General features: G+C 45.4%; 1 protein-coding gene across 1 annotated transcript in view; it reads left to right on the top strand.

Annotated features, from left to right (window-relative positions):
- The window catches only part of PPIL2 (peptidylprolyl isomerase like 2), a 737,332-nt gene that overhangs the window by 700,114 nt on the left and 22,890 nt on the right, over positions 1–14,328 (top strand). The window contains exons 18-19 of the mRNA XM_069620060.1: positions 11,283–11,345; positions 12,301–12,443. Of these exons, the coding sequence (XP_069476161.1) occupies positions 11,283–11,345; positions 12,301–12,443 (206 nt within the window). The remainder of the gene's footprint in view (positions 1–11,282; positions 11,346–12,300; positions 12,444–14,328) is intronic.

Consider the following 14,328-nt stretch of genomic DNA (forward strand, 5'->3'; position numbering starts at 1 on the left):
TTATTCTTAACAACAAAGCATTCTAGCTGATTAAGAAGTAACTGAAGTCCACTCGGTGTTTGTGAAATGAGGACCAAATCATCCGCATAAAGAAGCCATGCGATGATTTGCTTGCCGAGTTTAGGTGCATCATTAATTACCTTAAAAAAATCTACGCCTAGGTCAAAGATGAACATATTAAACAGGGTTGAAGCAAGAATGCAGCCTTGCTTTAGGCCGCGTTTAGTATGAATGGTTTTAGATAACAACCCGTCTAGGTTCAATTTGACTTGCATTGTTATATCAGAGTGTAATAGTTTTATTAATGAAATAAGTGATGTCGGGCAACCAAAATTCGACATTTTATCAAATAATAGTCGATCAACTGAATCAAAGGCGACTCGAAAGTCGACAAATGCCAAGTAGAGAGATTGTTGTTTCATTGCATATGCTGCTTTAATAGCATTAAGTGTAGTTATATTGATAGCAGTACCTAACCCCGCTACAAAGCCCGTCTGAAAAGGGTCACGTCTGTTTTCATTATGTAACCAAATATTGAGGTCCCGCAAAATAATTCTGGAGAAGATTTTCCCAGGTGCGTCTAGCAATGCTATTGGGCGATAGCTTGCTGGGCTTGTGCGATCCCCCTTTTTGTAAATAGGGACTATCACAGCTTTGCACCAAGATGGAGGAATGCTTTGTTTCACCTGGATAGAAAGAAAAACAGCGTGTAAAACTTTAGCCCATAGAGTCGGATTCTGTTTTAGAGTGTAATTCGACAGACTGTCAGGGCCCGGGGCTCTAGATGAACTTGCCTTATTAATATAGAATAGTATGTCGTCCATATCAAACTTTAAAAAGAATGGGGAACCATCAAATATCGGTAGGTCTTGTTTCCTGTTATTTGATGGTAAATCATACATGTTCGTGAAATATTCAACCCAGCATTTCTCCGATGCACCATTAGTTTGAGATGAGAGTTGTGAACATGTTGTGCCAGAGTTAATTAATTTCCAGATCTGAGAAGTATTTTTTATCTGGGCTACTCGAAGCCACTGTTCACCATCTTTTTGATACATGCTTGCTTTATGCGCTCTTATCCAATTTTTATAGTCAGTTTTTATTCTGCGTAGAGCTGAATCGCGATATTTCTGCGGTACAAGCAAGGATTGTCTTTTCTGTTTGCGAAATAAAGATTTTCTATCTCTAATTGACTGATCAAATACATGGGTAGGACAAGTATTATTATTCGTTTTATGCGCAATTGTGCTAGAGGAGGCAAAGAGATGCATTTTATCATAATATTCTAATGGAATAAATGCTTTCTCTGATAGGAGGTGATAATCATTAATCAAATCTTCGCCCAACGCTTCTAAGTCAGGATTCGTCCAATATAGCCTATTCAGCTGTGTGTTGATCTTCAAATTTTTTAGTTGCTGTTGACGGTCCTGCAAATTACTCTGAGTATGGACAGAGAATTCAATCGTCAGCATCATATGATCACTATCCAAGGAGGGTAAAACAAGAAACTTGGATATCTGACTGAATAGTACTCTGTCTACATAGACATAATCGATAATTGCTTTGTGTTGTCCACTTGACCAAGTGTAAGAAGGTGGAATGTCATTTTTAAATGCACCGTTCAACATTAACAAATCCCAAGTTTCTACAAAAGAAAGCCACTGAGAGGCCCGTTCCGAATTCCCTTTTTTAAACGTCATAAGGAGATGAATATTCAGGTCTCCAGCCAGAATAATATGCATGATGTTAGGAGTAGCAGCAATACTTTCCATGATGGCATTGAGATCCTTTAGAAAAATAGACGTTAGAATAGCTACAGGATTCCAATATAGATTAATGATTGCGATTTTTATGTCCTGAATTAGAATTACAGACCATTGCATGTAGGAATTCGGAGAGGGGCAATCAGCTACATTGGTTACAGTTGAAATATCAGAAATTATTGTTAGACCAGACATTGGTCTACCTTTCAGGCCTTTAATCGCAGGAACCAGATGAATATGATGATTATCCCATGATGGAGAAATCGTAAACCAAGTCTCTTGCAGAAGCACTATATCAAAATCTGTTAATATACATTTTGGGTTGTTCAATAAGTGCTTATGCCCTCTGGTGTTCCAACTCAAAATTCTAATTTTGTGTGTAAGAGGGCATGACTCATCAAATACTAGTTATGCATTTTTGCAACAACAGCAACTATTCGATTGGATTACAGAAGATGTGCTTTCTTTTGGCAGAGTTGCAGGAGTTGATCCCGCAGCTCTTATTCTTTCTGTGAATTGCAAGTCTTCAATCGGATGATTTTCACCATTAGTAGGGATTAATTTGAATCCTAATTCAAAGAGCGCCAACCTCGCAGACCATATGATGTTAAAAATGGCCCGAGATCTAATCCACAAACATGAGACAGTTAAATCATTTTCATCAGGGAATTCAATCCTATCAATGTCTCCTGAGGCAAGACTCTCCAACATTGGGATATCAGAGAATATTTCCATAATACTCCCTCTGTTCATAGTGTATTTCGGGAAGGAACCACCTCGACAACTGAGAAATATCGAATATAAATGAGGAGATTTTTTATTTCCACTACCCGAAGTCATTGAGACCATTTTCTTTGTGCGTGGGGTTTCTTGTATAGAGTTTGTTTTCTCAATTGCTGCTGGGAGCTGAAATGAAACATTTCTGACGTTAACTTTCTGATCTGCAGTTAATGAGGGATCAGAATTATAATCACAGGCAGACAATTTCATGGCAGATTTAAGTGTCTTTTGTTCTATGGTTAGGGCCACTAAGCAGTCCCTAATCGAAGATAAAATATCAGTTTGCACATTTGCCTGTAATGCCGGTACTGTTGAAATGTCAGAAGGATTCTTTGTACCTATACCAACTGCACCATCTCGGAGTGGCAAGACAAGTGAACAACCAGCAGTTTCAGAACACTGTGTTAGACTTTTATTCAGGACACGATTGGATTTCATCAACGGATGTGACAAAACCGGACTTGGTCGGTGTTGACACATATAATCATCCACAGCTTTCCTAAGTTCCGCACAAGTGGGTAAAGATCCTTGGCGATCAGAGTTGTTTTCTATGTCAGGCTTATTTGATTCTATTAAGTGCTCCTCAGCAGGTAAGTCTGCACACTCATTATCACATCCTTCCACCACCTTAACCAATTCGTCTAATGGAGAGTGATTTAGATCTACCTGGGTGTCCCTCCTTTTGTCGTTGATAGATCTTTTTTTCTCCTGTGCCAAATTAGTGTATTTTTTAGTTATAGCATTAGAGGCCAATCTTAGACCACTCGCTGGTTTGGAGAGAGACTTAATAAACTGTTTAGTCTGACCATTTGATGATACCTTTTTAGATTTTTGATTTTTTGTTTTCTTCACATTTATAATAGGTTCAGATTTTTGTTTTTTAAAATTTCTGTCAAAAATCATATAGGCTTCTTTATGTACTTGTGCGCTTTCGCCAATGGGAAGTATCTTAGCAGAAGATGGTATGCATGATTCATCAATAGATGTTACTATAGGAAGTACTTTAGGAGAGAGCGTCAAAGGTAATTCTTCGATGGATTTCGTAAGCCGCAAGGGCACAGCAGCCGGAACCCTCGGTGGGATCTCTCGAATGATGCCTTCTACAAAAGGGACAGCAGTTTGTAAAGTTGGTGCAAGTTTATCAGTTAAGCATTGACTGTTTTGAGAACCATATTGATCTGTAACCCTTTTGAGTGAAGATATAAGCTCAGGTATTTGATTAAATGCTAACAAAGCAGCTTTTTCCTCAAACATCTGCCTCTGAGCCAAGGAGCCAGCAATCGATTTTTGCCAAATAGCATTGTTTTTAAAATTGTCCAGAATCGAGTTTACTTTGGTATCCAGAACTTCAAATAGTTTTGCAAGAGATGTTATGGCAATATTCATCATTTCTAACGTTATTATTGGAGATTTTTTCAAGAGTGACTCTCTGGTCATAGCAGAGTTAGCTCGATCCGGCCTTCTTGGGGTCGGAGGTATAAATGAAATAGAAGTTTCAATTTCAGAAGTACTTTGATTCTGGAATAAGGCAGGAGATTTGGAAAGATCAAGACTATCATCCTTGGCCGAGAAGCATGAGTGCGACGAATAAAGATCAATTACAGCATCATCCACTTCATTGAAGATACTTTTTGATTTATCCAATATGTTTGGGGCATTGCCTGTGCGGGCATTTTGCAATATCATGGTGTCTGATAGGGAAATATTGCATGGTTGCTCACAACCTTTATTACTGACATTAGAGTCTAATGCTGTGGGGGAGCTCATTAAAGGTTGTTTATTAGCTAAGCATTCTTGATTAACAAGTAAAGGTTGAGCCTCTATGTTTGAGACGCTTAAATTGGCTAATTCAGGCATTTTCGCCATCAAACGACTCACATGCAGTGCTCTGAATCCAAAGTCTCGGATATCACCAGCCGGAGTATTGGAGCGGGTACGTTTCTTCCCAGCTCGTTTATCCGACTGAGGTCTTTTTGTAGTTGGGCGAGCTGATTTCGGAGTTGAGAGGGCTAACTTTATGCGACGAGTCACATAACGCACGTAGTCGTGATGGACATGGCATGTCCGTGCGTAAGTTATAGATCTTTCCCCTTTTATCAGTCATGATCAAAAATATATGAGTAATAAATTGTAATGTAAACGTTTGTGCTATTGTGTGTGTGCTGTTCACTAATTCAAGCACAACTTAATATTTAGAAGGAAACCAGAGATATTTAACACATTAAAACACTTAAAATAGAAAATAAATAAAGACGTGCAAAGAATAACATAGCATAAGAAATTCTGCAATTTAATAAAAAAAAAAGAAAGAGAAAATAATTTGGAATAACCCTCCCCATGCGCCCCAACGCCGCGGCGATGCGGCAAAGCGGGACTTTCAGGGGCTTCCACAGGGTCTCATTATATTATCTTTAGTAGAATAAAACACAGCGTGGCTCAAAGAGGATTAATACCTCCACAGTCACCTACTGCGTTTTCTATGAGCAGAGTCTTTGCTTAATCAATACCAGAAGCAGTTCACGCCAACATCAAATGTGAAAATGACAGCTGTTTAGTTTAAGCAAGATTGCAAGGTAGCTTCAGTTGAGAAAGGCAGCTTGCACACAGTATACAAAACGGCTGCTTGCAATTGGTGTAATTGGATTATTTGTAGAAGATGAGGCACAGCATGGCTCAAGGTAGAATAATACCTCCACAGTCACTCTCCGAGTCTTCTAGAGAAAAGTCTTTGCTTAAATCAATCCAAAGACAGTTCGCACCTAGTCCAATTGCCGGAATGACAGTTGATTAGTTAAAACAACATAGGGCAGCTTCGGTGGACGGCAATTACACAAAGTGTGCAGAGAAAAAATATAAAGCAAAATTATTGTTCCTTTTGCAAGCAGTATGCGGTGTGTATTGAAAAGGCAAACACTAATTGCTGGGAGCGCTTTCCATCGGAGCAAGTCAATAGATGAAAAGAGACACTTTTCCACTGTCCGGAAATAAACAATGTCCACTTGTAATGGCAATTGCAGATATAGGCGAGGAAGGGGTCAGAGGAGGGGAGGCTTACCGTGTTGGTTCTGGGCGAGGAGAATTCCTTCGCCTCGGGTCCTACACCCTTCCTCACCCCACGGAACACCGCAGAACACTTCCTCACACTTCCGCTTCGCTTTCGCGAGAGTTGTGCTTTTTAAAGTTCCTCCAATTCAGGGTAGCACAGCTGTTAAAGGAGCCGTATAGCAATAATGCACTTCAACAAAATTGCATTCTCCAACGCAGGCACCGCAGAACACTTCCTCACATGGAAATGTGGGGGGGGGGGACTGAGGTACCCCAGGATCAGGCACAACTGGCAAAGGTGACCTCCCTGGTCAAAGAAGGATAGAAGGACTGGCACTGGGCAGCAAGGTGTACACAGAACTTCTAGAGCTACAAATTAGGAAAAGGGGGAGCCACGGTGGGCGGTAACCCACCTTTGGCGTGGCGGTGTTGTGGCGACCAATGAGAACAGAAAGACTCCGAATGAGCCATTGCTAAACCGGAAGGGGCTTCGCCCATTCTGGACAGCGCCTCCTGGGAGCCTAAACGGCGGGGGTGTCTGGCGGTAGCAATTGGGGCTCAGCTTCCCCCCAACAAACATCGCTCCCCCAGTCTGCAAATATCTGCAGGGGCAGGCGGTTCTCATACTCAAAGGTCTTGGGGGAGTTGGGCCTGCAATGGACATGGATAAAAAGGGGGAAGCAGGACGAGGAGCAGTCGCCGCATCTTTGGAACTATTTTCAATATCTGTTTGCTGTGGTTATATATATGTGTGAAAATAAATCTGCGGCCTTGTTATGCCAAACCAAAGGAAAATGTCTCATTCAGCACCTTACTGGAGGGGAAAGGAAAGAGGCTGGCAAGAATGAGTAATGGGTGATGAGTATGGCATAGCTAATGGACAAATGCCCAGGTTATAGGATTTCAATCACAGGGCGCCAGACTCCTTGAACTGTGGCTGCACGTGGCTTGCACTACAGAGCATGTAGTGCTCCTGCTCTGACAGCATGGCCACAGGCGCAACCCCTCCACATACACTGCCCTCTCCTGCCACCACCGGCTAAGCCGGTAAGAACCGTGGGCGGACTGTGACCAGCCACTTCAGGGGATCCCTGTTTAGGGGGATGCCAGTTTGAAAGTAGTAATCTCATTCCGTCTTCGGCATAAAGCATGTGCCCTGTCCACCAATGGCCACGTCCCAGCGTCGGTCTCCCATGCACAGTGATGTAGAGGCTGCAGACTGTGGGAACCTTTAATGTCAGTCACACTGGGCCTGGGTTCTTGGGAACTCCTCCAGCTGCCCTTCAAAAGAGCAAGTGCACTGCATGCATGGCGTGCAAGTCACTGTCGGGTGAAACTACCCATAGCTGCCTATAAGTACCAATCAACACATGCTGGGTGCTGTGCGCACCACCACACTGGAGTGCAACAAGCTCGTGTTTAAAGCCCCTCCAGAGCACCCCGACCTGCCCAGGCCGAATGACCCACCTCTCAAAGCCTGATCAATTTCTCATGTTCATGTGCATGCACGCTCTCAACTGAGCGTAAATGCCAGTCTCCATAGAATCTGCGCCTGCGCAGCCCTTGTATGCTCAGGTGGCACAAGGCCGAAGCTACTGGTCTGCGCCAGTCAAAGGCCGAATCAAAGAAACCAGGGAAGACGACGAAGAAATGGGACTCCCGAGCTTAGTCACATTGTGCACATTAGGACCAAGAGGCTTGCGAGCTTTCGCTTTATGCGGAGAGCCTTCCAAGTCCAATACATCTGCCCGTGAGCGACACTCTGTGTTGCCTGAAGGTGGGATGATTGAGCAGACCTCTAACCCACCTGGATGGAGTATCTCTCTCCCCTAGAACTAGAGTATAGCTCAGTGCAGACATGAGCAAGTCTCCTGCTGCAAACGCAGCCACACTGCCTGGAAACAGAGTGGTGAACACATTGTTCAGAACAGGAGCTCTGGACGTTTCTCGAGTCCAAAGAGAGGCATTGAATGGCTCAGAAAGGTGAACCCATTATCGCATGTAAGGTGCCTACGCGGGATTAAAGCGCTACAGCTGGCCCCCTGCTTGACCCAGCTCATTAGTTTTATATTTCGGTGGGTCTGTGGTGTCTATTTTTGTGTGGGGTTCTGTAGTTTTCTGTGAGCACTCTGTTGTTCTCTGAAGGACATCACAGGTCCCCTTTGGCTCTGAGAGGGTCTGCTGCCAGCGGGGTCCATGTTGTGTTGGGAGCCTTCGCTTCCCCGTTGGCTCTGGGAGGGTCTGCTGCCAGTGGGGTCCATGTTGTGTTGGGAGCCTTCGCTTCCCTGTTGGCTCTGGGAGGGTCACCTGCCAGTGGGGTTCATGTTGTGTTGGGAGCCTTAGCTTCCCCGTTGGGTCTGGGAGGGTCTGCTGCCAGCGGGGTCCATGTTGTGTTGGGAGCCTTCGCTTCCCCGCAGCGTTTCTGCGAAGGAGACTGAAATAGCAGTTCTTTACATATTCAAATAAACCGCAAGACCTGATGGATGGGACCACAGTTAAAGGCAGGATATGTAAATTAATAGGATCCCAAGTACATACTGGCATGCTGGCCAGAGGGGCATGTCTCACACTTATTGCACCTGCCCGTGGGCAAATGCTTACCCCACCATAGAAGGCAAGCCAGCACTCCTGCCACTTACTGCATGTTAGGGAGAATTCTCATTTCTGTTCTAATTCCCTTCAACCTTAGAGACCCCCAGCTCTTTTGCTGGATTTAGGACTTTTTCATTTTCACCCTGGAGTGAGTGAGACCTTTTTCGCTCTCTCGCATGTTTTACCTGATTTGGATGTTTGTGTTTTCACAGTTTTTGGAGTGTAACAAACTCCGTAGGCATCTGATTTTTGTAAGGTGACGCACAGCACCTTCAGTGCAGTGCCACAGAGAAATCCTTTAGATTTCTAATATTGTTTAAATACAATTTCTTGTGTGAACCTACAGTTCCCAAGAATAGTAAAGTTACATTGACTTTACTTACCTTTTCTCTTTGTAGGTCCACCATACACCATATTATGTGGGGTGCTGGGAGGTTCCCTAGTAGCCCCTTATCCTACTTTCATATGTAACTTTCTATGTTACCTTCGCTACTTTAAATGGCTGGTGGCAGTGGTTTACTATTTCCTACCATTGTGCTTTTCTACTGCAGGCTGAACCCTCGGCTGCAGTACAGCACCCATCGGTGACCATTTTGTCAAAATGGCCCCTGTCATCTTTTTTCGGCATTTTCTGTTTGTGAGGTCTCTCATGGGTTTTACTCTGTACGTTGAGACAGATTTGAGCCCTTTGTTTGTCTTGCCTTTGCCCATCTCTGGCTCCAGTGTGTCTGGGAGCACATGATGTGAGGAGGGTAGGGGGGGCCCAAAACTCCCCTGTCCTTTGTCTCTAGGAATTCCTGAATGCAACTAGTCCGGATTGGCTGGCTGTACTTGCAGGACAGCCACCCTGCTGTGTGATTGATAGCCTAGGCTGTGCATGAATGGGAGGAACCTGCGTAAAAGGGGAGGGTTTTGGGACTACAGGCAGAGTCGACCACTGGGAGAGACACCTGACGAAGATACCATGAACGAAGCTTGCTCCAACCTCCTGGACCTCTGAATTGCCCATTGAAGCCCTGCTGCTGTGCTGAACTCCTTTTTCACCTCGACAGAGAAGCTCCGGACGTAACAACTTCTCCCCTTGGGTTAGTGGGACCAACTAACCCCAAGACGAACGCCATTGGCCCTCATCCCCGAATTGCTGTGCCTTTCGGTTGCTTTGGAAGTCCAATGCCAGGGGTCAAGTGTCGATAGTCTAGTGCAACGTCTGCCGCAGAACGAATCCGAACAGAAGCTCCAGGAGACTCCTAAGGACCATCCCGAAGCAGGACCTCCAGATCCAGAGTCCCCTCACCAGAGTGCCGGACCGAGGGAGCGAAGATAGTCCAAGATCTGCATCAGTGCTGTTTACTAAGTGCTGAAACCGTGAAGTGCAGCTGAACTGAAAAGAGCCTGTAGCTGCTGACGACCTCCAATGTACGCTGCAGGAGCCCTCCAGACTTCCTCCCTCTTATCCCCACGACTGAGGCTCATGAACAAGGGTCTGCACCGCTGTAACAGGACCGAATCCAGCTGGACCACTCTTCTTCTAACCAGAGGTACTGTTTAGGCTTGGGGTACTTGCCTTATTGCCTTTAGCCACGCTCTTCTCATTTGGGAATTGCAGTGGCTTACCTTTAGAGTTGATTCCAACTCTCTTCTCACAGGCTTATGACCCTACAAGTGATTTTTCTAAGACTCTTACTTTGTGCAAGACTTTGATCCAAGAAGTGCATCAGATCCATAGACTGTGTCCCAAATGACTTTGGCTGTCCTAGCTCCTTGAAGGCTCTCCTCTTGTCCATTGACTTTGATACTGTTCCTCATAGTTGGTAGCTTGTTGTGTACTGGTACTCCTGGGAAAGGCTCATCTAGACTTCATTGGAAGATTTAGCTGTCCTCCCATGTGCTGAGAAACTGTCTAATCTTTGTCCTTCCCTAACCTTTCCTTTCTACAAGCTCAGAATCTACAAAGTATACTTAGTGTGACACATAAATGGCACTACTCTCCTTGTGATTGACGTCACCTCAGGGTGTAGGAATTGTGTAAGAAGCATATCCAAAGATCAACCACTAACTTGTTTTGATTCATATTTACATTGTTACATGAATTGCCCTTTTAAAGAACGCTTATTTAAAAATTGATGTTAATTAAATAACTATAACAGAAACCTAGAGTGTAAGTGTTATTTGGCTACTTCATTGCTACAGCTCCCATTTACCCCTCGTGAGATAGGCCTGGCTGCTCAGTCATTCTGCCAACTTGTGCAGTACAGACCTATACCAATAGGTGGGTTACCTAATACCAAGCAGATAAGTGTTGTGTAGTCTCACACAGCGTGACTGCACCAATTCTTGCCGAACACTGCACCTTCACAGCTGCTGCCTTGTTGGGTGTCTGGAGTAACCCAACACCCACCCCCCATCCTGGAGTAAATTAAGCACTTATCCTGCCCACGTCACAGTGCCCAAACGTCTTCCCTGATTTGGCATCTATGTGAAGCAGGGCATTTCCACTTTGGTTAGCCAGTAAATTGGCTTGCTCGTTGCTGGGATCTATGCTTGATCTACAGGTCGATAAATGTATCAGCTTCGATTGGGTAATACTAGTAATCTATGTAAATATGTCTGATATAAAGTGCTTTAGATTAAAGCGCTATTTAAAAAAAAAACAAATGATTAATGTGCCAAGGGATCCCCTGAAGAAGCCAGAGTTATGCCAACTATGCAAGCCCCCCTCTATGCCCGGCGTGCTATGAGGGAAGTCCTTTGCAGGCCCTCTATACTCAGACGTCCTCCTTTATGAGTGGACTGAGCAGGGAAGGGGACCGTTCAAAGCCTTGCCTGCAAGGAAGCAGGAGCCCTCTTCTGGAAGGTCACATGGCGTGTCACACAGTAGAGGAGGGCGGCGTGGGCGCAAGCCTATGATAAAGATGCCCAGACATGATATAAGAGGGGTGCCCACCTGAAGACTCGCTGATCTTCACTGAACGCTGCCCAGATGGGCCTGTTCCTGCTTCGCTCTGCGCAGAAAAGCAGCTATGTTCAAATGGTCATGGGAGAGGTTGGTCCTGATGCGTGTCTGCCCCTCCTGATGACATACCATATGTTTTCTGTATTTAGGAGGAAATAAGAATCACGAGTGTGACCGTCTTTGTGGATCCCTACGAGGAGGCGGATAACCAGGTTAGTGTGGGTTCACCCCCTGTTTGTGTGTGCAGACCCATATGTCTGTGCTCTCTGGCCATATGCCCTCTCTTTACCAATGTGAGCTGCATGTCTTCGCTTCTCCCTTTGTATGACTCCATGTGATCATGCATGTGCACATGCCGCCTGTGTCCTTGTGATTGACTGTTGCCTTCGATGTACCCTGTGTTCCAGTACGTACGTTTGCGTCACATAGATGCCCATTGCTCCTCTATGGATGCCTCTGGTTGTTGGCCGCTACTTTGAGCTCTGTGAGTCCACCATCTGATTGCATGTCTGTGACTTGTATTCACGTGTGTTCCCTCTCTGTGTTTCTTGGTGTCTGTGCCCCAGCATCTCCATAAGGTGCACAATGAGCATCTCTGAGGGTCAAGTAGAGACCTGGATCAGATCACGGTCAAGGGCAGCCAGTTGAGGAGGCTTCCAACTTCCTGGACCCCGTAGGGGTGTAGAGTTGCCAAACCCTGAAGGACCTAACCTCGCTTGCAGTCCCTTCTGCAGTTTGCTCGAGGCTCGGCTTATTCTAGGCCCCCAAACCCCCACCATCTCATCCAATGGAGAAGGAAGAAATAAAAAGATTGGGTGTGGGGATATATTTGCTGTTGGTGATAGGTTGCAAGTGCTATTTCCTGTCTACAAATGTCCTCCTTCCCTGCGTGCTCTTAAGCATGTGACCAAATGCGGGGATCTTGTTGGCCTATGGGAGCCGTCCGTGCTTGGGGCAGCTGGGATCTACTCCTGTTCCAGCTGCTTTCTTGTGCTGATCGTGCAGGTCTTTCTGGGGCAGGTTGTATTTCCTAGCAATAAGCCTCTAACACCTGTGGCAGGGCATTTGGAATCATGGTCATGCTCCCAGAGGCCCTCATCGTGTTGGTGTTCCTTTCCAAAATGGAGTGCTGTCTGTGCTCTTAACATCGATTTGTCTTTCTCGCAGGTCAAAGCAGAGCGGGAGAAAGCGCGGAAGGAGGAGGAAGCAGAGAAGGCCCGATCGAAGGCGGTCCTTCCAAGGAACGAAGCTGATCAGGCTCCCAAGACCTATCGGCAGGGCATCGGGAAGTACATCAACATGACTGCCACGTAGGTGCCCGGCAAGCCCCCCAAACGTATCCCCTTTGCCAAATGCTCACCACACCTAGGCGGCAGGTTCAAAGCAGCATGTGCCAAGGGTAGGACAGAGTAGCCAAATCTCACTGACCTCCAAATCTTTCTGAGCTTGGCTAACTGTAGACTCTCTCATAGCTCTGGGGACCAGTGACTGAGTGTAGAACTGCATTTTACCCGGGGCTCCTTTTCTCTCCATGGTTTAAAGTCCACCTTCCAGGGTGACCTACCCTGTAGCAAACCCGCCTGCATCTCTCGGACAAATCTGTCTGCTGCGCTTCTGCAAAGATGGAAAATTCTTCTCAAGAGCAACCTTTTGTCTTCGAATGAATGTGGGTTAAGTACAAAGACCATCTTGTGTGTGTGTGTGTGTGTGTGTGTGTGTCGGGCTGATTGAATACAATAAGTAAAGCACTTAAACTACTATTTATTTACTTTCCCATTCAAGTAGGAACTGAAGGTTGCTCTAAAGATAAACACGCCAAGCACTTGCATCTACCAACGAAGCACAACTCCTCCTTAAAAAATGATAATAAATTCCTACATCTTTTAAAAAACAATATTGGGTTATGCCACAGTAAGATTGAAAAGAAAAATGAAAATCCCAACCTTAAAGAACCTCTAAAAAGCTAAATTTATCGTAAGCTGTAAAAGAATACTAAAAACCAGGATTTTAGAAGTGAGGGCAGATTTAGTGGGGTTGGGGAAAGGTTTCAGGGGACCCACAATGCCACAGCCAGCCCAGGAATCCCTCAGGGCATATGGAGAGGGCAGGTTCTCCTAATTCAGGGTTCCTCAATGGGTTTAGTCTGCCGATGAAGCAGATACATAGTTTCCGCAAATATATATGTGGGGGAGACCCCACAGTCCCCCCACCGTACCCCTATACATTTTTATTAACTTTGCCCCCCGGCCCCACATATATATCTGCGGAAAAATGGAGGTCAGACTTTTGGGGGTCTGACTTTTTTCATTCAGTAATTTCTTACAATACAGGAAAAACACAATAAAATAATTGTCAATACCATGACGTTTAAAATTGTGAGCTATTTGACGCTTTAGAAGTCATTTCCTACCTAACCCATTCAATACCAGGAATTCCAATTCACTGGGAAGCACCTGAAAAGGAACTGAAGGCAGTCACTAAGTCCTGCAGAGGAAGATTTGGCCATGGCTAGTAGTCCAGTCCTTTGGATGGTGACACGCCAGTTTGTTAAAAGGTTTCCCACTAGACTCCCAATTCCTTATTACTGAGGGGTGTCCAAGTAGGAATCCTAGACCGCAACTCCCCCGCCCACGTTAATGTAAGATTCGCTGATGGGGGGGAAAATACTTCATGCGCATTGAAACCCCCCTGTGGGACCTGAGGGGCTTCAATGGTGGTATGTACTCTCAGCACCCAAACCCCAAAGGTACGCAGGGGCTGTTGCTGGCAAATACTCAAACCTATTGTCCAGTTGCAGGGGGTCCAGGGGCCGCAGGTGCAGTGGTCGTTTTAGGTGTCGGCTTTGGGTCTGGTTAGCAGCAGTTCCAGTCTCGCTCAGGACGAACGGTCCCAGTGACCCAGTAGGTGGGCATTACTGATGACGGTGTAGGACAACTACTTTGACCTCCAGGACACCTTAGATGCTACATGCTGCGAGTTGCTTTGGTGACTGTAAAGGACCGGCAGGGGGTGGTTTGTACTTCTGCTCTCTATATGGTAGAGGAGAGGCACAGAGGACCCCAGCCAAGATTCTCTATTATTGGTACGTGGTCGAGCAATCAAGGCCTAGCTTCTCAGGAGGTGATGCAGGCTGGTTCTTAAGTACAGTGTAGTCCCCAAACCCCCACAAAGGAATGTCCACACACTGTATTGGTT

Source organism: Ambystoma mexicanum, chromosome 10 (assembly GCF_040938575.1).
Source record: "Ambystoma mexicanum isolate Mex_15411 chromosome 10, UKY_AmexF1_1, whole genome shotgun sequence".
NCBI lineage: Eukaryota > Metazoa > Chordata > Amphibia > Caudata > Ambystomatidae > Ambystoma > Ambystoma mexicanum.